The 22,500-nt window shown below is 46.7% G+C and overlaps 2 protein-coding genes across 3 annotated transcripts in view; both read right to left on the reverse strand.

The window, feature by feature from the left end:
• Nucleotides 1–22,500, reverse strand: part of LOC310863616 (general transcription factor IIH subunit 1-like) — a 143,636-nt gene that overhangs the window by 85,506 nt on the left and 35,630 nt on the right. The window lies entirely within an intron of this gene.
• The window catches only part of hps5 (HPS5 biogenesis of lysosomal organelles complex 2 subunit 2), a 39,176-nt gene that overhangs the window by 6,997 nt on the left and 9,679 nt on the right, over nucleotides 1–22,500 (reverse strand). Inside the window, exons 5-19 of one of the 2 annotated variants that reach the window (XM_083772078.1) lie at nucleotides 22,317–22,500; nucleotides 21,433–21,563; nucleotides 17,783–18,046; nucleotides 16,067–16,138; nucleotides 14,497–14,560; nucleotides 14,383–14,407; nucleotides 14,117–14,295; nucleotides 12,114–12,272; nucleotides 11,178–11,340; nucleotides 10,488–10,578; nucleotides 8,879–9,022; nucleotides 8,033–8,104; nucleotides 6,944–7,923; nucleotides 3,063–3,200; nucleotides 1,641–1,806 (exon numbers count right to left, since the gene is read on the reverse strand). The exon at nucleotides 22,317–22,500 is cut by the window's right edge and continues 9 nt beyond it. In XM_083772078.1, coding sequence (XP_083628204.1) covers nucleotides 1,641–1,806; nucleotides 3,063–3,200; nucleotides 6,944–7,923; nucleotides 8,033–8,104; nucleotides 8,879–9,022; nucleotides 10,488–10,578; nucleotides 11,178–11,340; nucleotides 12,114–12,272; nucleotides 14,117–14,295; nucleotides 14,383–14,407; nucleotides 14,497–14,560; nucleotides 16,067–16,138; nucleotides 17,783–18,046; nucleotides 21,433–21,563; nucleotides 22,317–22,500 — 2,832 coding nt within the window. Of the gene's footprint in view, nucleotides 1–1,640; nucleotides 1,807–3,062; nucleotides 3,201–6,943; nucleotides 7,924–8,032; nucleotides 8,105–8,878; nucleotides 9,023–10,487; nucleotides 10,579–11,177; nucleotides 11,341–12,113; nucleotides 12,273–14,116; nucleotides 14,296–14,382; nucleotides 14,408–14,471; nucleotides 14,561–16,066; nucleotides 16,139–17,782; nucleotides 18,047–21,432; nucleotides 21,564–22,316 lie in introns of both variants that reach the window. The other variant, XM_083772077.1, reaches the window with a different exon arrangement.

Raw genomic sequence — 22,500 nt, forward strand, 5'->3', positions numbered from 1 at the left:
ACTAAAGGAACCTTACTGTGAACACAGCTGGTCAGAGGAGAGGGTGACTAAAGGAACCTTACTGTGAACACAGCTGGTCAGAGGAGAGGGTGACTAAAGGAACCTTACTGTGAACACAGCTGGTCAGAGGAGAGGGTGACTGAAGGAACCTTACTGTGAACACAGCTGGTCAGAGGAGAGGGTGACTGAAGGAACCTTACTGCGAACACAGCTGGTCAGAGGAGAGGGTGACTAAAGGAACCTTACTGTGAACACAGCTGGTCAGAGGAGAGGGTGACTAAAGGAACCTTACTGTGAACACAGCTGGTCAGAGGAGAGGGTGACTGAAGGAACCTTACTGTGAACACAGCCGGTCAGAGGAGAGGGTGACTGAAGGAACCTTACTGTGAACACAGCCGGTCAGAGGAGAGGGTGACTAAAGGAACCTTACTGTGAACACAGCTGGTCAGAGGAGAGGGTGACTGAAGGAACCTTACTGTGAACACAGCTGGTCAGAGGAGAGGGTGACTGAAGGAACCTTACTGTGAACACAGCCGGTCAGAGGAGAGGGTGACTGAAGGAACCTTACTGTGAACACAGCCGGTCAGAGGAGAGGGTGACTAAAGGAACCTTACTGTGAACACAGCTGGTCAGAGGAGAGGGTGACTGAAGGAACCTTACTGTGAACACAGCTGGTCAGAGGAGAGGGTGACTAAAGGAACCTTACTGTGAACACAGCCGGTCAGAGGAGAGGGTGACTAAAGGAACCTTACTGTGAACACAGCCGGTCAGAGGAGAGGGTGACTAAAGGAACCTTACTGTGAACACAGCTGGTCAGAGGAGAGGGTGACTGAAGGAACCTTACTGTGAACACAGCCGGTCAGAGGAGAGGGTGACTAAAGGAACCTCACTGTGAACACAGCCGGTCAGAGGAGAGGGTGACTAAAGGAACCTTACTGTGAACACAGCCGGTCAGAGGAGAGGGTGACTAAAGGAACCTTACTGTGAACACAGCCGGTCAGAGGAGAGGGTGACTAAAGGAACCTTACTGTGAACACAGCCGGTCAGAGGAGAGGGTGACTAAAGGAACCTTACTGTGAACACAGCCGGTCAGAGGAGAGGGTGACTAAAGGAACCTTACTGTGAACACAGCCGGTCAGAGGAGAGGGTGACTGAAGGAACCCTAGAGATAAGGAGGTATAGGAGGTAGGACAAGGAGATATGAGGTAGGCGGTAAGGAGGTAGGACAAGGAGGTAGGAGGTGAGGAGGTAGGACAAGGAGATATGAGGTAGGCGGTAAGGAGGTAGGACAAGGAGATATGAGGTAAGGAGGTAGGACAAGGAGATAGGAGGTAGGAGGTAAGGAGGTAGGACAAGGAGATAGGAGGTAGGCGGTAAGGAGGTAGGAGGTAAGGAGGTAAGAGAAGGAGATAGGAGGTAAGGAGGTAAGACAAGGAGGTAGGAGGTAAGCCAGGAGGTAGGAGGTAAGGAGGTAGGACAAGGACATAGGAGGTAGGACAAGGAGGTAGGAGGTAAGGAGGTAGGACAAGGAGGTAGGAGGTAAGGAGGTAAGCCAGGAGCTAGGAGGTAAGGAGGTAGGACAAGGAGATAGGAGGTAAGACAAGGAGGTAGGGGGTAAGGAGGTAGGAGATAGGAGGTACCTGTGGAGGTGAGCGAGGAGGGTTGCAGCGCCTCCTGTGGGCTGCATTTCTCTAGGTAAGGAGGTAGGAGGTAAGGAGGTAGGCTGCATGTCTCTCAGGAAGCGCAGAGACTTCTGAAGATCTCCTTTATTTATGACCTCGACGACCTTACTGTGGTCTGTCAGCTCTAGAACACCCCCACACACACACACACACTGTTTATCACCTTGACCTCCTTACCGCTCTACACACACACACACACACACACACACAAAATAACACGGACAGTGACAGCGCAGTGGACTTTATATGTATATGTTGATACCTTTATATGTTCATATTGTGGGGTCTCGCTAGCGACACCCCGCAATGGTAAGTGCGTTGCCAGGGCAACCAGACACGCTGTCAGACAGAAGACGCCTCGGACCGTTAGGCCCGCCCTCGGCCGCGTAGTAAGGAATGTCTACGTGCCGAATCTCCTCCTCCGCCAGATTGAGATGATGGAACGACCACACCCAAATCAGCAAGCGGCCACACCCCTCATATAAAAAGGAAGATTCAGTCTGCGTCTGACAGCGGCTGGTTCACACACACTCACGGAGGCACGCACAGCATATACCGTCGGGGGGTATGAAGACACACACACTTCCACCAAACACCCCTTCATGTGTATAACCCTGCATGTCTTAACTGTCACTCTCCTCTCACCACAGGCTTTTAGGAACGGTCCAGGAAATGTCCGAGGGACAGAGACTATCGGACTGTATGAATAAAATATAGGAACAGGAGTTCCAGTTCCACGTATCGCGCTGCGGGAGGGGGGCAGCCCTGCCACAACGACGAAGAAGCGGAAACTACAAATAATAAGGTCGGGAAGAAACCTATAATTCTGAGACATTGCATTGAGTCCTGTCTAGCAAACAGGCGCTCATTATATACGCCGGATCGGCTGAACGGCTTGTGCTCTCTCGGAGCTGAACCCCCGCTATGGGAGAAGACCCGCTACAGTTAAAGATAAAGACCGATGACGTCACGAAGCAAGGCATCGCCGTCACCTCTTATCGTTTATTAAAAACCAAAGCCCTCCAGTGAGGAGCGATCTATCAGAGACTGTACAAACCTGAGTTGAAATCTAACCTTCTGTTCTCATCCTTCTCCAGGCTGTGGAAGACGCCTGTGAAACAAATACTGTATGGAATATAATTTGTCCAGAACCTATGTCGGGTTTCTCCTGCCTGCTGTATGATTTGCTACTAAACAAATAAAAAGTTTGAAACTGCTGCAATCCCCTGTTCCGCCTGCTCATTGGTCACAGACCTGCCACAATATGTATATGTGTTTATATGTCAGACAGACAGACAGACAGACAGACACATGTCAGACAGACAGACAGACAGACAGACAGACAGACAGACAGACAAACAGACAGACAGACAGACAGACCCATCATGGCCGACAGGAAGGAGGCGTGCAGTCCGGGCTGCTCCAGGAAGCACATCACACTCAGCCTCTTCACACGCTCCTGGTCCAGCAGGAAGAAGTACCTGCGCAGGAAGCTGGCCGCGCCCACTGCCCCCGCACCTGGAAAACAAAACTGTTTTTAATATTTAATATCATATTGTCTACGTTGATGTTAATATTTAATATCATATTGTCTACGTCAATGTTAATATTTAATATCATATTGTCTACGTCGATGTTAATATTTAATATCATATTGTCTACGTCGATGTTAATATTTAATATCATATTGTCTACGTCGATGTTAATATTTAATATCATATTGTCTACGTCAATGTTAATATTTAATATCATATTGTCTACGTCAATGTTAATATTTAATATCATATTGTCTACGTCGATGTTAATATTTAATATCATATTGTCTACGTCAATGTTAATATTTAATATCATATTGTATTTGTCTATGTTAATATTTAATATCATATTGTCTATGTCTATGTTAATATTTAATATTATATTGTCTACGTCTATGTTAATATTTAATATCATATTGTATTTGTCTATGTTAATATTTAATATCATATTGTCTATGTCTATGTTAATATTTAATATCATATTGTCTTTGTCTATGTTAATATTTAATATCATATTGTCTATGTCGATGTTAATATTTAATATCATATTGTCTACGTCGATGTTAATATTTAATATCATATTGTCTACGTCGATGTTAATATTTAATATCAGATTGTCTACGTCAATGTTAATATTTAATATCATATTGTATTTGTCTATGTTAATATTTAATATCATATTGTCTTTGTCTATGTTAATATTTAATATCATATTGTCTTTGTCTATGGTAATATTTAATATCATATTGTCTATGTCTATGTTAATATTTAATATCATATTGTCTTTGTCTATATTAATATTTAATATAATATTGTCTATGTCTATGTTAATATTTAATATCATATTGTCTTTGTCTATGTTAATATTTAATATCATATTGTCTATGTCTATGGTAAAATTTAATATCATATTGTCTTTGTCTATGGTAATATTTAATATCATATTGTCTTTGTCTATATTAATATTTAATATCATATTGTCTTTGTCTATGTTAATATTTAATATCATATTGTCTTTGTCTATGGTAATATTTAATATCATATTGTCTTTGTCTATATTAATATTTAATATCATATTGTCTTTGTCTATGGTAGAATTGAATATCATATTGTCTATGTCTATGGTAAAATTTAATATCATATTGTCTTTGTCTATGTTAATATTTAATATCATATTGTCTTTGTCTATGTTAATATTTAATATCATATTGTCTATATTAATATTTAATATCATATTGTCTTTGTCTATGTTAATATTTAATATCATATTGTCTATGTCTATGGTAAAATTTAATATCATATTGTCTTTGTCTATGGTAGAATTTAATATCATATTGTCTTTGTCTATGGTAATATTTAATATCATATTGTCTTTGTCTATGTTAATATTTAATATCATATTGTCTTTGTCTATGTTAATATTTAATATCATATTGTCTTTGTCTATGGTAAAATTTAATATCATATTGTCTTTGTCCCTCTAGTTATTTCTAATTTTTTGAGCCTCAATCACCACTCTGATATAACCAGTAATTTCTTTCTGGATTTTGAAAGCAGTTTTAGCTGCAGTACCACAATGTCCTGAGGTGGTGGGGGTGCTGATACGCAGATTATTTAATATTTGAGTCATTATAATACTGATGCTAGATAAAACCAGGCTTGTTTCCATTCCATGCCAGCTTGGAAAATAAACAATGGCGGACATTGTAAACAAAGTAGAAATGCACATTTGGAACTGAAGACTGAAGAAGAGGACTTTGCATAATTCCTATGCAAAGTAGGGTGACATTGAGGACATCACGATGAGGACAAAATCAGTTGAGCTGTTCCCGAGAGACATTTCCATTAAAGCACCTGATATGATATCAGTGTTGTTTTTGGCAGCAAATTTCTATTTTAGTTTTAGTCATAGTCTCCTGAATAGTTTTCACTTAGTCTTAGTCACATTTTAGTCACCTGGAATGTACTAGTGTTAGTCTAGTTTTAGTCGACTAAATGTCATAAGATTTTAGTCGACTAAATCTACAGGTGATTTAGTCGACTAAAATGTATTTTTGCGGGCCTTGTTGCCGTCATAATGACTTATTTTACACTTGCTGAAAATAGCCGATCTACAAGCTCACAAGTGAGCTTGTAGATCGGCTATTTTCAGCATGCAACCAAGTGTAAAATGACGAACATTTTTCGTCTTAGTTTTAGTCGACGAACACAACACTGTATGATATGAACGCCTGATTGTTCAAAATTGGTTATTTGTGGGGATAGAAAACACATATGGGAGCCCCAAAAACACAAAATAAATTTAAAAAGGTTAATTCTACGTTATAGGTCAGGGGGTTATTGGTGTCAAGAGCACCAACGAGTGTTCTGACGAGCAGCACCACTGCCTGGTGAACTCGGGAACTGCACCGCTGCAGAACGGAAAACACTGCAGAGAGCGGTGCGAACAGAAGTAGCGCATCGTGGGAGGGGAGCTTCCCCCACTACAGGAAATACACCAGAGACGTCGTGTGGCTATAAAGGCTGAAAACATCATCAGGGACATCATCCATCACCCCCTCCAGCCATAGCCTGTTCAAACCACTTCCTCGCCCATGGCCGGGCAAACGCTACATCGAGCCTTTGCAGGTTTTGCCCCTAGGTTATGGAATGTGCTTCCACTCCACCTAAGAACTGTGGATTCTGTGGACATTTTCAAAGGACTGTTGAAAACTCACCTTTTTAAACAGGCCTTTCTATAGAGCGTCGCAGTCCCTCCCCCTTTCAGAACAACGAGTGGCCCAGGAAATAAATCCCAATGCATTTTTCCCATAAGCATTTCTTTAAGTATTTATTTAAAGACGGTTACGCCGTGGACAAAACCAACTCGGATCGTGACAAATCATGACAATGAACACAATGTTTTGGGCCGATCAAATAATTTATAAGAAGAAAAACAAAACAAATAGTGTTGTCTCCTGCCTTTATTTTCTTCTTTCTAATGATTTGATCGGCCCAAAATATTGTGTTCATTGTCATGATTTGTCACGATCCGAATTGGCTTTGTCCGCGGCGTAACAGTCTTTAAATAAATACTTTAAGAAATGCCTATAGAGGAAAATGAACGGTTATTTCTTTTCCGGGTCTCTCGAGGGGGCGGGACTGCGACGCTCTATAGCCGGCCTGGTTAAATGTTGATTGCTTTATTTTTACTCTACTTTTTCTATTTTGTCTTACTACTTTATTAGTGATTTAGTTCTTAACTTGTTTTATTGACTATTGACTTGTTTTAATGTTATTGTTGTTAAAGCACTTTGTGACTGTAATTGTCTGTGAAAGGTGCTCTATAAATGAGCTTTACTTACTTACTTACATGAGCATCAAGAGCAGCACCACCAGACTCTGGAACAGTTTCTACTTGTCAACAATTAGACTGCTGAACAAGAGCTAGGACTGGTGACGCCGCACAGACTGAACGGATTGGTCTCCTTTTAGTAGAGACTACTTTATATATATACACATAGGCTACATCACTTTATTTAATAATTTTATACATATTGTACCATGTAGATTAGTCATGTACTATGCACTTTCTTCTTTTAACTGCAATGATGAGCCTGCACAAACAAGAATTTCACCCATGTTACTTGTAATGTGATGTGACAATAAAGTTTTAATCTGATTCTGAGGGGGAACCACTCTTATAGGTCAGGGGGTTATAGGTCAGGAGGGGGGGGGGGAGTTTACCTTCCTTGGTGAACAGCTCCTGACCTCCGAAGGTCCTCAACTCCAGGTAGAGAGTGGCCAGCTGGGTTAGGTCATCCAGGAGGTCAGAGGGGAGGGGCCTGGGGGAGACCACCCTCAGCTCCTCCTCCTCCTCAGAGGGGAGGGGCCTCACCTCCTCAGAGGGGAGGGGCCTAGAGGAGACCACCTCCACATCCTGACCTCTCTCACTCCGGTCCACCAGCCCTCCCTCCTCCACCTCCTCCAACTCCTCCTCCACCACCTCCTGCTCCGGTTCTTCTGGGTCAAAGCAGGGCTGGGGCGGCTGTTGCTCCGAGAAGGTCTGTGGATGTCCCGGTGCTTCTGAGAAGGCCTGCCGAGGCTCCGAGAAGACCTCGGGATGTTCCGACGCGTTCCGCGGAGGTCCTGAGAAGCTCTGAGGAACTTCTGAGGCCTCTGGATGTTCTGAGGTCTGTGGAAGCTGCGAGAAGGCCTCTGGATGTTCTGAGGTCTGTGGAAGCTGCGAGAAGGCCTCGGGATGTTCTGAGGTCTGAGGAAGCTGCGAGTAGGCCTCTGGATGTTCTGAGGTCTGTGGAAGCTGCGGGAAGGCCTCGGGATGTTCCGACGCGTTCCGTGGAGGTCCTGAGAAGCTCTGTGGACGTCCTCCTCTGGCCCAGGTCTCCTCCAGATGTTCAGGACCTCCCAGAACCTGCTCCAGATGTTCAGGGCCTCCCAGAACCTGCTCCAGATGTTCAGGGCCTCCCAGAACATGCTCCAGATGTTCAGGACCTCCCAGAACATGCTCCAGATGTTCAGGACCTCCCAGAACCTGCTCCAGATGTTCAGGACCTCCCAGAACCTGCTCCAGATGTTCAGGGCCTCCCAGAACATGCTCCAGATGTTCAGGACCTCCCAGAACCTGCTCCAGATGTTCCAGCCACTCCAGCAGAGTCTCTGCCAGGTGGGCGGGCTCTAACAGCACCAGGGGGTCCTGGATCTGGGAGCTAAAAAAAAATCAACATCTAACATAAAAGCTCATTTAAATGTTTAGTGTGTGTGTGTGTGTGTGTGTGTGTGTGTGTGTGTGTGCGCGCTCGCGCGCGCTGTACTCACATGGCTCTCTCCGTGGCCGTGCGCAGCTCCTGCAGGTCAGCGTGTGCGTTGGTCAGCTGGTCAGCAAAATCTCTGGAAAGCAACGAAGCGGTTTAGACCCGAGACCACATTCAATAAAATGTCTTCTAACGGTTTTCTGAAAAACCTCATGTTTCTGTGTCAGTGGTGCTCAACCAATGACACAGTTGTACTGTATGTTTTTATACCCTGGCATTGGTACACATCTTCATTACGTCACTCTCAACATGGGACTGTATTTATTTTATAGATAGAAGCTTTTACCATACTTCAATGTTTTTTTTACCTCCAATGACTAGGTACGCAACACATAGACCTAATAACTTAACCAATATTTCACAAGGAGGCTGAGATTTGAAAGTTCGTAGCAGTCGACAGAGTGCAGTTCAAGTTATTATTATTATTACAATTTACATTTTAGGCATTTAGCAGACGCTCTTGATCCAGAGCGACTTACATTAAGCAAAAACAAAAGCATGTCATACATCACATATATAAAAAGTAGTTATCATGTATAAACTAAGAACTATACATACTATACTATATTATATATTATACAATATACATGTGTACTATAAAGTGCTATGACTACATAAAATGCAATTCTAGTGCTGTCTACGTAACAAGCTATAAGTCTGTCTAAAATACTATCTACAGTAAGTCTACATGAAGTGCTATCTAAGGGGCTATGCTAGGGCAAGTGCTACGGGCCATGGTGGAGTCTAAAGAGGTGGGTTTTCAGACTACGGCGGAAGATTGGGAGTGAGGCTTATTATTATCATATGAATTATTATTATTAGGTAATATTCTTCAGATTAGGATACTCACTGTTTCAGATCATCCTCAGAGGACAGTGTAGAGATGTTTAACCCTTCGACTCCCTCCCTGGGGTCAGGAGGTCGCTGCCAGAGTTCAGAGTTCATCTGCAGACTGTTCATCCTCTCCGTGGTCTTCTTCACAAAGCTAGAAACACTGAAACATCAAACTACAGGTCAAAGGTCAAACTACAGGTGTAGAAGAACTGAAACACAACAACAACAAACTAGAGGTCTTCACGGGTCACATTTGACGGACCTGTACCCAAATGGAGCATTGTCCAGGGTGTTTTAGAGAAGGGAGAAGAAGAGTCTGGGACGTGTGGAGCGTTGTCCAGGGTGTTTTAGAGAAGGGAGAAGAAGAGTCTGGGACGTGTGGAGCGTTGTCCAGGGTGTTTTAGAGAAGGGAGAAGAGTCTGGGACGTGTGGAGCGTTGTCCAGGGTGTTTTAGAGAAGGGAGAAGAGTCTGGGACGTGTGGAGCGTTGTCCAGGGTGTTTTAGAGGAGGGAGAAGATTCTGGGACGCGTGGAGCGTTGTCCAGCGTGTTTTAGGGAAGGGAGAAGAGTCTGGGACGTGTGGAACGTTGTCCAGGGTGTTTTAGAAAAGGGAGAAGAGTCTGGGACGTGTGGAGCGTTGTCCAGGGTGTTTTAGAGAAGGGAGAATAGTCTGGGACGTGTGGAGCGTTGTCCAGGGTGTTTTAGGGGCGTTGTCCAGGGTGTTTTAGAGAAGGGAGAAGAGTCTGGGACACGTGGAGCGTTGTCCAGGGTGTTTTAGAGAAGGGAGAAGAGTCTGGGACGTGTGGAGCGTTGTCCAGGGTGTTTTAGAGAAGGGAGAAGAGTCTGGGACGTGTGGAGCGTTGTCCAGGGTGTTTTAGAGAAGAGTCTGGGACGTGTGGAGCATTGTCCAGGGTGTTTTAGAGAAGAGTCTGGGACGTGTGGAGCATTGTCCAGGGTGTTTTAGAGAAGGGAGAATAGTCTGACGTGTGGAGCGTTGTCCAGGGTGTTTTAGAGAAGGGAGAAGAGTCTGGGACGTGTGTAGCGTTGTCCAGGGTGTTTTAGAGAAGGGAGAAGAGTCTGGGACGTGTGGAGCGTTGTCCAGGGTGTTTTAGAGAAGGGAGAAGAGTCTGGGACGTGTGGAGCGTTGTCCAGGGTGTTTTAGGGAAGGGAGAAGAGTCTGGGACGTGTGGAGCGTTGTGCAGGGTGTCTTAGAGAAGAGTCTAGGATGTGTGGAGCGTTGTCCAGGGTGTTTTAGAGAAGGGAGAAGAGTCTGGGACGTGTGGAGCGTTGTCCAGGGTGTTTTAGAGAAGGGAGAAGAGTCTGGGACGTGTGGAGCGTTGTCCAGGGTGTTTTAGAGAAGAGTCTGGGAGGTGTGGAGTGTTGTCCAGGGTGTTTTAGGGGCGTGTCCAGGGTGTTTTAGGGGTGTGTCCAAGGTGTTCTAGGGGCGTGTTCAGGGTGTTTTAGGGGCGTGTCCAGGGTGTTTTAGGGGTGTGTCCAGGGTGTTCTAGGGGCGTGTTCAGGGTGTTCTAGGGGCGTGTCTAGGGTGTTCTAGGGGCGTGTTCAGGGTGTTCTAGGGGTGTGTCCAGGGTGTTCTAGGGGCGTGTCCAGGGTATTTTAGGGTCTCACCTGTCTCTGACGGCCTGCAGGGCGATGCGTGGAGGTTTGGAACGGAAGGACAGGAACTGAGCTGAGTCTGACCGCTCACTGACCACACCCTCTGATGGACACACACACACACACACACACACACACACACACACACACACACACACACACACACACACACACACACACACACACACACACACACCACCGTGTGATACAGCTGTGCCCTCTGGTGGTGGGCGGGTGGTGTCACAGTTCTGCCTGGGTTACATAGTAATCGCTCATTGCGTCTGCAACCAGAGGGAGACACTGAGCAGCTGTTATACCTCGCTCCCCCACCAGAGGGAGACACTGAGCAGCTGTTATACCTCGCTCCCCCACCTAGAGGGAGACACTGAGCAGCTGTTATACCTCGCTCCCCCACCAGAGGGAGACACTGAGCAGCTGTTATACCTCACTCCCCCACCAGAGGGAGACACTGAGCAGCTGTTATACCTCACTCCCCCACCAGAGGGAGACACTGGGCAGCTGTTATACCTCGCTCCCCCACCAGAGGGAGACACTGAGCAGCTGTTATACCTCGCTCCCCCACTAGAGGGAGACACTGAGCAGCTGTTATACCTCGCTCCCCCACCAGAGGGAGACACTGGGCAGCTGTTATACCTCGCTCCCCCACCAGAGGGAGACACTGGGCTAGCGGGTCGGTCGTACCTGCGTCCAGCTGCTGCTCGTCTTCCAGTCCGAAGCCGAAGTCTCTCAGCCGCTCCTCCTCCGACACCGATTGGTTGACGAGGGAGCCGCCGTCCTCGTCCGATTGGCTGCCTCTGCGGCTGATGACCCGGTAGATCCCGCAGTCCAGGACGTTGAAGCTCTCCTGGCCACCAGGATTAAAGATATCACAGCTTGAAGCAGCTTGTAGATCTGATATTTTCAGCAGTCAAACCAAGTGTAAAATGACTCATATATATGACTAACATTTTAGTCTAGTTTTCATTTGTTGACGAAATTGTCGGTATAATTTAGTCTTAATTTTAGTCGTCATAGCTTAGTTTTCATTTAGTTTCCGTCAGTGAAAAAAGGGAAAAAATTTCGTCACAGTTTTAGTCGACGAAATCAACACTGCCCATTTGTTAACAACCTGAGCGGAAAAGACGGAGTTCTCTGCCCTATCAATTAGTAACGACCAGCGCTCAGGACAGAGATTGATTAACAGGACGGAGATTGAAAACCGATCGCATCGCTCCACAGGCTGGGAGCGTTGCTCCACAAGTTGGGAGCGTCTGTCGTGCAACATTCGATGTTGCCCGACAGTGGGACGCCATCGAAAATGTCCCCCCCTGTTTAGCCGACACGTTAATAACTCTTGATCTAAATCACAACGTCTAATTTTAAGCAAAGATCCCCCCGCGGACCCGTCGCTAGTCGCGTTAGAATTAATCATACCTCCCGTTGTTGTCGATCACCTCTAGAGTGTTTTGGCTACATTTAGCTACTTCAGCTACATCCGGGATAACATCCGGTCCGTCGCTAAATGTGCTCCGCTGATATAAATCGCTGAGCGCTCTGATTTAATGGATTAAATAACCCCGGGCAATCTTGTTAACTAAAGGTCAGAGGTCAAAGTGTTAACTAAAAGGTCAAACCTACGTGCGAGCTGATGCTGCTCCTGCGGCTGCTGGAGGCGGAGTCCAGCGGCTCCAGTCTGGCGATGACCTCATCTAGCTGGCCAATCAGGTGCGGGTGGGCGGTGGCACTGAGCTGGGAGCGCAGGAAGTCCAGCCGGTCCACGGGGACCGACTTCCTGGCCTGAGAAACAAACGAAAGACAGACGGTGACGCGTAGCCAGGCGACTATTACACCACCAGGGGTGTTGAGGGGCCCGGAGGGGCTCCGGCTACAAGCCCCTATATTACACCACCAGGGGGCGTTGAGGGCAGTCACAGTGTGGTAACTCACCCTAGGGGCAGTGACAGTGTGTCAACTCACCCTCGGGGCAGTCACAGTGTGGTAACTCACCCTCGGGGCAGTGACAGTGTGTCAACTCACCCTCGGGGCAGTCACAGTGTGGTAACTCACCCTCGGGGCAGTGACAGCGTGGTAACTCACCCTCGGGGCAGTGACAGCGGGGTAACTCACCCTCGGGGCAGTGACAGCGTGGTAACTCACCCTCGGGGCAGTGACAGCGTGGAAACTCACCCTTGGGGCAGTGACAGCGTGGTAACTCACACTCGGGGCAGTGACAGCGTGGTAACTCACCCTCGGGGCAGTCACAGCGGGGTAACTCACCCTCGGGGCAGTCACAGTGTGGTAACTCACCCTCGGGGCAGTCACAGCGTGGTAACTCACCCTCGGGGCAGTCACAGCGTGGTAACTCACCCTCGGGGCAGTCACAGCGTGGTAACTCACCCTAGGGGCAGTGACATCGTGGTAACTCACCCTCGGGGCAGTGACAGCGTGGTAACTCACCCTGGGGGCAGTGACAGCGTGGTAACTCACCCTCGGGGCAGTGACAGCGTGATAACTCACCCTGGGGGCAGTGACAGCGTGGTAACTCACCCTCGGGGCAGTCACAGCGTGGTAACTCACCCTAGGGGCAGTGGCAGCGTGATAACTCACCCTGGGGGCAGTGACAGCGTGGTAACTCACCCTCGGGGCAGTCACAGCGTGGTAACTCACCCTCGGGGCAGTCACAGCGTGGTAACTCACCCTCGGGGCAGTCACAGCGTGGTAACTCACCCTCGGGGCAGTCACAGCGTGGTAACTCACCCTCGGGGCAGTCACAGCGTGGTAACTCACCCTCGGGGCAGTCACAGCGTGGTAACTCACCCTAGGGGCAGTGACATCGTGGTAACTCACCCTCGGGGCAGTGACAGCGTGGTAACTCACCCTGGGGGCAGTGACAGCGTGGTAACTCACCCTCGGGGCAGTGACAGCGTGATAACTCACCCTGGGGGCAGTGACAGCGTGGTAACTCACCCTCGGGGCAGTCACAGCGTGGTAACTAACCCTAGGGGCAGTGACAGCGTGGTAACTCACCCTCGGGGCAGTCACAGCGTGGTAACTCACCCTCGGGGCAGTCACAGCGTGGTAACTCACCCTCGGGGCAGTCACAGCGTGGTAACTCACCCTCGGGGCAGTCACAGCGTGGTAACTTACCCTCGGGGCAGTCACAGCGTGGGGGAACAGGCAGAATAACTCACCCTCGGGGCAGTGACAGCGTGGTAACTCACCCTCGGGGCAGTGACAGCGTGGTAACTCACCCTGGGGGCAGTGACAGCGTGGTAACTCACCCTCGGGGCAGTGACAGCGTGGTAACTCACCCTCGGGGCAGTGACAGCGTGGTAACTCACCCTAGGGGCAGTGACAGCGGGGTAACTCACCCTCGGGGCAGTGACAGCGTGGTAACTCACCCTGGGGGCAGTGACAGCGTGGTAACTCACCCTCGGGGCAGTGACAGCGTGGTAACTCACCCTCGGGGCAGTGACAGCGTGGTAACTCACCCTCGGGGCAGTGACAGCGTGGTAACTCACCCTCGGGGCAGTGACAGCGTGGTAACTCACCCTCGGGGCAGTGACAGCGTGGTAACTCACCCTAGGGGCAGTGACAGCGGGGTAACTCACCCTAGGGGCAGTGACAGCGTGGTAACTCACCCTTGGGGCAGTGACAGCGTGGGGGAACAGGCAGCAGACAGCAGCAGCCAGGCTGTATCTGTCTCTCCTCAGCAGTCTCTCCACACAGCGCTCCACAGACAGCAGCGAGAGGTGAGACAGGCGCCCGTCGCCATGGAGACAGAACAGCTCGCTGCGATAGGCCGCCACCTCCACCACGTCTGAAGGGAGAAACGACCAATTTAGCACACAGATACACCGAGAACCGACCAATTGGCAATCAGCACACAGATACACGATCTCTGTACGCGAGATCTGTGACCACAGCAGGACCTGACCAGTGCCCGGGGTCAAAGGTCACTGTGAGGTCACTGTGAGGTCAGAGGTCAGAACGTACCTGAGATCTGTGACCAGAGGAGAACCTGACCACTGCCCGGGGTCAGGATGTAGATGGCCGAGTGGCTCCAGGTCAGCAGGTGTTGTTCTCTGAAACACAAGAAGACACAACTCGTCTATACTATGGGGTGGCGGTGACTCAGCGGTCGAGTGGCCGGATGGTAACCGTAAAGGTTCTCGGTTCGATCCCCGTGGGCTCCCCCCCCAGAGTTAGTGTGGAAGTGTCCTTGAGCAAGACTCTCTGAACCTCTGATTGCTCCTGATGTGCAGGTTGGTGCCTTGCTTGTTTGGTGTGTGTGTGTGTGTGTGTGTGTGTGTGTGCGTGTGTGTGTGTATGTGTGTATGTAATGCACAATATGTAAAGCGCTATATAAATGCACCATTTACCATTTATACTATGTTAAAAAACTATACTATGTTAATAGTAATAATATTAATAGTAATAATAGAGTTGATTGACTTAAGATAATCAAAACTTCTAAAACATGTTTTTAGTTTTAAGTGTAATCTTAAATAAAACACGTTTTCAGTTTAAACTTAATTAAACATGGTTTTACTGACCCCATGTAGAGACGTTTAAACTTAATTAAACATGGTTTTACTGACCCCATGTAGAGACGTTTAAACTTAATTAAACATGGTTTTACTGACCCCATGTAGAGACGTTTAAACTTAATTAAACATGGTTTTACTTACCCCATGTAGAGACGTTTAAACTTAATTAAACATGGTTTTACTGACCCCATGTAGAGACGTTTAAACTTAATTAAACATGGTTTTACTGACCCCATGTAGAGACGTTTAAACTTAATTAAACATGGTTTTACTGACCCCATGTAGAGACGTTTAAACTTAATTAAACATGGTTTTACTGACCCCATGTAGAGACGTTTAAACTTAATTAAACATGGTTTTACTGACCCCATGTAGAGACGTTTAAACTTAATTAAACATGGTTTTACTTACCCCATGTAGAGACGTTTAAACTTAATTAAACATGGTTTTACTGACCCCATGTAGAGACGTTTAAACTTAATTAAACATGGTTTTACTGACCCCATGTAGAGACGTTTAAACTTAATTAAACATGGTTTTACTGACCCCATGTAGAGACGTTTAAACTTAATTAAACATGGTTTTACTGACCCCATGTAGAGACGTTTAAACTTAATTAAACATGGTTTTACTGACCCCATGTAGAGACGTTTAAACTTAATTAAACATGGTTTTACTGACCCCATGTAGAGACGTTTAAACGTAATTAAACATGGTTTTACTGACCCCATGTAGAGACGTTTAAACTTAATTAAACATGGTTTTACTGACCCCATGTAGAGACGTTTAAACTTAATTAAACATGGTTTTACTGACCCCATGTAGAGACGTTTAAACTTAATTAAACATGGTTTTACTGACCCCATGTAGAGACGTTTAAACTTAATTAAACATGGTTTTACTGACCCCATGTAGAGACGTTTAAACTTAATTAAACATGGTTTTACTGACCCCATGTAGAGACGTTTAAACTTAATTAAACATGGTTTTACTGACCCCATGTAGAGACGTTTAAACTTAATTAAACATGGTTTTACTGACCCCATGTATAGTAGTTTTGGAAAGGCGATGGACTGGGAGTTCTTCTGGGCTGGATTGTATCGTGGTTCACTTCTGTAGGAGTGGGAAAAAAAAAAAAAAAAAGAGGATTTTCTTTTAAAATCACCAAAACTGAAACTCTTACAAAACTAACTATAAAATCATAGAGAAAATATCATTAGTTTTACTCTTTGTCAATATTTCATAAATACCTATGAAATCTACGTATACCTTCCAATTGTGTCGCCGTGCCAGATTTAACTGTGAAATGCGCCTGAAATTGAATCTGTGGGACTACCAATCATTTCTATGGTGCGCCCAAACGCTCCCCGAGTCGCCAATCTCTCCGTGAGGAACGGCTGAGACAAGAGAGAGAGAGAGAGAGAGAGAGAGGCTCCGTTGAGCCTCCGTTATAGAACGTCGCAGTACCTCCCCCTTTCAGTGGCCCAGGAAATGGTTCTCCATTCATTTTCACCATAGGCGTGTTCTGGATCTGTCTCTCCACAGACCATGTCAGCCCTGGCCACTCCCATTTTCCCTTCCACTCACTCAGTCCCTGCACTCACCTGTCTCCAACTCCCTCGTCAACCCACCTGTGAACACTTTGACAATTTACCTGCTCACTACATAACTGGACTCATTTCAAATCACTGTTGTCAGTTCATAGTTTGATGTTGTCGATGTCCCCTGTGTGTTCCTGGTTCCGTGTGCTCCTCTGAGGTTTGATTTTTTGGACTTTGTATTTTGCATTCGTATTTTTTCAGTTTTGGCATTTTCTCCCCTTTGGACATTTTTGGGTTTTCCTGAGCTTGAAGCTAGTCTTTGTTTGTCAGCTGCCTCATTGCTTTAATAAATACCTTTATATTTGAACATACTGTCGTGACTCTGCATTTTGGGTTCAGTCATCCTGATATCACAACAAGGCGATTCCTAAATTGTTTATTTAAAGACGGTTACGCCGCGGACAAAGCCAACTCGGATCGTGACAAATCATGACAATGAACACAATGTTTTGGGCCAAACAAATAATTAACAGAATATGTTAAATAAATAATTTAGGAATCGCCTATGGTGAAAATGAATGGAGAACCATTTCCTGGGCCACTCGTTGTTCTGAAAGGGGGAGGGACTGCGACGCTTTATAACTTTAGGATAAGGATTTCCAAGGCGCTGCATCTCTAAAGGTCGGAGCGACGGAGCGCTGTCCACGGTGAGCTGTCGTGCATCCCGACGATCGTAAAACATTTGAGTTTGTATCGCATCGCTGAGCATCATGTAACTGGTTGAAACTGGTTGTAACTGGTTGTAATAGAGCGTCGCAGTCCCACCCCCTTTCATGACGACGCCAGGCCCAGGAAATGAATCCCAATGCATTTCCCCCCATAGACATTTCAAAAGGTATTTATTTAAAGACGGTTACGCCGCAGACAAAGCCAACTCGAGTCGTGATAACAAACAATAAATTATATTTTGGACCAAACAAATAATTACAAAGAAGAAAAACAACAAAAAGTGTTTTTTTTCTTCTTTCTAATTATTTGTTCGGCCCAACAAATTGCGTTTGTTGTCATGAGTTATCACGACTCGAGTTGGCTTTGTCCGCGGCGTAACCGTCTTTAAATAAATACCTTTTGAAATGTCTATGAGGAAAATGAACGGAGGATAACCTGTAGGTGATGAAGGGGTTAATAACCTGTAGGTGATGAAGGGGTTAATAACCTGTAGGTGATGATGGGCAGGGGGGGGGAGGCCAGAAGCTGTTTGAACTGGTGCGTACTGAGGACCTCTCCGCTGAACGACGCCTCCCAGACACGGGACCCCGGCCGGGCGCAGTAGAGGAGGGGAGGGGGGGGCTGTGGGCCCCCCGCCAGGCCCAGGGGACCCCCACCCCCCCCACCACCACCTCCCCCACGGCTCTGCGGGAAGAAGCACGCTCCGTATTCGCCGTCTCTCTCCTTGTTGCCCACGCGCCAGAACTTCTCCCTGGAAGACGTGGGGAAAAAAAACTTACTTGACTCATTATATACGGACAAGCAGCTTTTTGCTTCTAGGGGCCGACGGCATGGAACAAGCTCCCACTGTACCTTCGTCAGGCAGCCTCTGGAGACATTTTTAAAGCACAGCTCAAGACCCACTTCTACAACATTGCTTTTAATTGATCTTTTATTCTTTGTTATTCATGTCCTCACTGTATTGCATTACTGCTTGTTTTTTAATGTCGTTGCCTTGCTTTTCTTTTCTTTTTTCTCCATTGCTCTGTAAAGCACTTTGAGCTGCTTTTCATGTTATGAAAGGTGCTATACAAATAAAGTTGTATTATTATTATTATTATTTGAGACCTGAGACCAGATTCTACCAAATGTCTTCTAAATCATTACAGTTTTCTGGAAAACCCCATGTTTCTGTATTAGTAGCCTGGGGTCCACCTATGCTTTCTATGGCAGAGGCAGCTCCCGGCAGGATCCGCCGGGAGAATCTAGACGCAGCTGCGCGACATGAGACTAATTAATTAGAGCGACAGAGAGAGAGAGAGAGGAGTGTGTGTCTGTTGTGTACGTGTGTGCGCATCTGCGTCAATTTAACAAAGGTGCAGACGATCAGAAATCAGCAGGGAGTGATCGACGTTTGCGCTACTCTATGCCGAATTGAAGTGGACTCGGACCCAGACTTTTTTTCTTTCCATGGAAATAAAAAACTTCTGGGTTTCCGAGGCTACTGTATTAGTGTCACACAGGTAGCAGTGTCCTATAGATAGGTGTGTCCTACTTGTCGGTGTCACACAGGTAGCAGTGTCCTATAGATAGGTGTGTCCTACTTGTCGGTGTCACACAGGTAGCAGTGTCCTATAGAGAGGTGTGTCCTACTTGTCGGTGTCACAGAGGTAACAGTGTCCTATAGATAGGTGTGTCCTACTTGTCGGTGTCACAGAGGTAACAGTGTCCTATAGATAGGTGTGTCCTACTTGTCGGTGTCACAGAGGTAACAGTGTCCTATAGATAGGTGTGTCCTACTTGTCGGTGTCACAGAGGTAGCAGTGTCCTATAGATAGGTGTGTCCTACTTGTCGGTGTCACAGAGGTAACAGTGTCCTATAGATAGGTGTGTCCTACTTGTCGGTGTCACACAGGTAGCAGTGTCCTATAGAGAGGTGTGTCCTACTTGTCGGTGTCACACAGGTAGCAGTGTCCTATAGATAGGTGTGTCCTACTTGTCGGTGTCACACAGGTAGCAGTGTCCTATAGAGAGGTGTGTCCTACTTGTCGGTGTCACACAGGTAACAGTGTCCTATAGATAGGTGTGTCCTACTTGTCGGTGTCACAGAGGTAACAGTGTCCTATAGATAGGTGTGTCCTACTTGTCGGTGTCACAGAGGTAACAGTGTCCTATAGATAGGTGTGTCCTACTTGTCGGTGTCACAGAGGTAGCAGTGTCCTATAGATAGGTGTGTCCTACTTGTCGGTGTCACAGAGGTAACAGTGTCCTATAGATAGGTGTGTCCTACTTGTCGGTGTCACACAGGTAGCAGTGTCCTATAGAGAGGTGTGTCCTACTTGTCGGTGTCACACAGGTAGCAGTGTCCTATAGATAGGTGTGTCCTACTTGTCGGTGTCACACAGGTAGCAGTGTCCTATAGAGAGGTGTGTCCTATAGATAGGTGTGTCCTATAGATAGGTGTGTCCTATAGATAGGTGTGTCCTATAGATAGGTGTGTCCTACTTGTCGGTGTCACAGAGGTAACAGTGTCCTATAGATAGGTGTGTCCTACTTGTCGGTGTCACAGAGGTAACAGTGTCCTATAGATAGGTGTGTCCTACTTGTCGGTGTCACAGAGGTAACAGTGTCCTATAGATAGGTGTGTCCTACTTGTCGGTGTCACAGAGGTAACAGTGTCCTATAGATAGGTGTGTCCTACTTGTCGGTGTCACACAGGTAACAGTGTCCTATAGAGAGGTGTGTCCTACTTGTCGGTGTCACAGAGGTAACAGTGTCCTATAGATAGGTGTGTCCTACTTGTCGGTGTCTTAGAGGTAACAGTGTCCTATAGATAGGTGTGTCCTACTTGTCGGTGTCACAGAGGTAACAGTGTCCAATAGATAGGTGTGTCCTACTTGTCGGTGTCACAGAGGTAGCAGTGTCCTATAGATAGGTGTGTCCTACTTGTCGGTGTCACAGAGGTAACAGTGTCCTATAGATAGGTGTGTCCTACTTGTCGGTGTCACACAGGTAGCAGTGTCCTATAGAGAGGTGTGTCCTACTTGTCGGTGTCACACAGGTAGCAGTGTCCTATAGATAGGTGTGTCCTACTTGTCGGTGTCACACAGGTAGCAGTGTCCTATAGAGAGGTGTGTCCTATAGATAGGTGTGTCCTATAGATAGGTGTGTCCTATAGATAGGTGTGTCCTATAGATAGGTGTGTCCTACTTGTCGGTGTCACAGAGGTAACAGTGTCCTATAGATAGGTGTGTCCTACTTGTCGGTGTCACAGAGGTAACAGTGTCCTATAGATAGGTGTGTCCTACTTGTCGGTGTCACAGAGGTAACAGTGTCCTATAGATAGGTGTGTCCTACTTGTCGGTGTCACAGAGGTAACAGTGTCCTATAGATAGGTGTGTCCTACTTGTCGGTGTCACACAGGTAACAGTGTCCTATAGAGAGGTGTGTCCTACTTGTCGGTGTCACAGAGGTAACAGTGTCCTATAGATAGGTGTGTCCTACTTGTCGGTGTCTTAGAGGTAACAGTGTCCTATAGATAGGTGTGTCCTACTTGTCGGTGTCACAGAGGTAACAGTGTCCAATAGATAGGTGTGTCCTACTTGTCGGTGTCACAGAGGTAGCAGTGTCCTATAGATAGGTGTGTCCTACTTGTCGGTGTCACAGAGGTAGCAGTGTCCTATAGATAGGTGTGTCCTACTTGTCGGTGTCACACAGGTAGCAGTGTCCTATAGATAGGTGTGTCCTACTTGTCGGTGTCACAGAGGTAGCAGTGTCCTATAGATAGGTGTGTCCTACTTGTCGGTGTCACACAGGTAGCAGTGTCCTATAGATAGGTGTGTCCTATAGATAGGTGTGTCCTACTTGTCGGTGTCACAGAGGTAGCAGTGTCCTATAGATAGGTGTGTCCTACTTGTCGGTGTCACAGAGGTAGCAGTGTCCTATAGATAGGTGTGTCCTACTTGTCGGTGTCACACAGGTAGCAGTGTCCTATAGATAGGTGTGTCCTACTTGTCGGTGTCACAGAGGTAGCAGTGTCCTATAGATAGGTGTGTCCTACTTGTCGGTGTCACACAGGTAGCAGTGTCCTATAGATAGGTGTGTCCTACTTGTCGGTGTCACAGAGGTAGCAGTGTCCTATAGAGAGGTGTGTCCTACTTGTCGGTGTCACACAGGTAGCAGCGGCTCAGCGAGGACACCAGGAGTCGCCCGTCGTGGTATCCCAGCTGGACGACGCGGGAGTCGACCGTGGTGACGGTCTGGACGGGAAACATGACGAACGCTGAGCCCTGGGGGGGGGGATACACACACGTCAATCAAATCAAATGGAAAACATTAGGATTGATTATAAAATTATTTTACTTGTGTATAAAGCTCTCAATGGTCTCGCACCTTCCTACATGACTGCCTGCCTAAATATGTCCCAAACCGCCCCCCCTAAGGTCTTCCACTGCTGGCCTGCTCGCTTTGCCTAAAAAAATGACAACAAAAAAAATACGGGGAAGCAGCTTTTTGCTTCTACGGGCCGTCGGCATGGAACAAGCTCCCACTGTACCTTCGACAGGCAGCCTCTGTAGACATTTTTAAAGCTCAGCTCAAGACCCACTTCTACAACATTGCTTTTAATTGATCTTTTATTTTTTGTTATTCATGTCCTCACTGTATTGCATTACTGCTTGTTTTTTAATGTCGTTGCCTTGCTTTTCTTTTTTATTCGCCATTGTTCTGTAAAGCACTTTGAGCTGCATTTCATGTCATGAAAGGTGCTATACAAATAAAGTTTTATTATTATTATTATTATTATTATTATTAGCTTAATCCAATTTAGACCCGAGGATGATTCTTCTAAATCATGACTGTTTCTGTGTCAGTGGTTCTCAACCTATTTCATGTCAAGGACATTTTCACAATTTTTCTATCGTACTTTTTCTCGTAGATCTGCTATTTTCAAATAACTAAAGTATAACATAATGCTTAAAACACCAAAAGGGGTTCCCGTCCATAACCACATCATTAGTAGTGGAGTAGAGTAGAGTTCTCACCTTGCCCATCTTGGAGGAGGCGGCTCTGAGGAAGGACACCTTCCCCACAGAGTCTCCTATGAACACCCTCAGGCTGCTGCAGTCCCACACCACGGAGGTCACGCTCTGGCCTCGGTGCTCCCAGGACAGGCTCACCCGCTCTGGCCGGCCTCGCCTCTCCTGCTGCAGCTCCCACACCACCACC

This window comes from Protomyctophum parallelum (genome assembly GCF_964188405.1).
Source record: "Protomyctophum parallelum genome assembly, chromosome: 8".
NCBI classification, from domain to species: domain Eukaryota; kingdom Metazoa; phylum Chordata; class Actinopteri; order Myctophiformes; family Myctophidae; genus Protomyctophum; species Protomyctophum parallelum.